Source organism: Cebus imitator, unplaced genomic scaffold, assembly GCF_001604975.1.
Source record: "Cebus imitator isolate Cc_AM_T3 unplaced genomic scaffold, Cebus_imitator-1.0 Scaffold12, whole genome shotgun sequence".
Classification (NCBI taxonomy): domain Eukaryota; kingdom Metazoa; phylum Chordata; class Mammalia; order Primates; family Cebidae; genus Cebus; species Cebus imitator.
Genome location: NW_016107327.1, coordinates 3023783 through 3024369, shown reverse-complemented (window position 1 = coordinate 3024369; position 587 = coordinate 3023783). Strand labels below are relative to the sequence as shown.

Below are 587 nucleotides of genomic sequence, written 5' to 3'. Positions count from 1 at the left end.
ACATTTTATACACTGGTATGCTCTTTTTTGATAGTGATTCTTAGAGCGCTGGATTGTGTCAAACAGCCCATCTCGGTCATCTGGAATTCCTTTCAGTGCATTATGGATTCTGTGAGTTTGCCAGGAGTCTTCAATCAGTAAGATTTGCAAAAGCAGATCCAAATAGGGCCACAGTTCATAAGTATAGGAATATGCAACCTGCCAGAGAAGTTCACTGAGGACAGTAGATGAGCGAAAATGAAGCAATTTGACAGTTTCCTCTGAATTACTGCAGTCTTCAATGATTTTCTTCACATAACGTGTTCTCTCAAATAAAATGTCTGCCACATTCTGCTGAATTGGCATTATAGGTTGTGATAAATTAGGGTCATCAAAAGGATTGGGAAGAGGAGGATTACCATTGATTGAAGGCTGCATTCTTGAAGAGACATTGCAACAGCAGATCAGCTGTGACACTACTGAGTATAATTTGCCTAATTCAGCATACTGATATTTGATTGGAGGACCTGGACCTTCATCTAAAGACACAAGCATAAAGGTAGCAGGTACACTCAATTTCAGAAGCTGTGTCTTCTCTGCCACACCTA

At 40.2% G+C, this 587-nt stretch overlaps 1 protein-coding gene across 1 annotated transcript in view; it reads right to left on the bottom strand.

Annotated features, from left to right (window-relative positions):
- Positions 1-587, bottom strand: part of LOC108281900 (probable ubiquitin carboxyl-terminal hydrolase FAF-X) — a gene marked incomplete at its 5' end in the record, with an annotated part of 9077 nt that overhangs the window by 4341 nt on the left and 4149 nt on the right. The window contains 1 exon segment of the mRNA XM_017497601.1: positions 1-585. Within this exon segment, the coding sequence (XP_017353090.1) occupies positions 1-585 (585 nt within the window).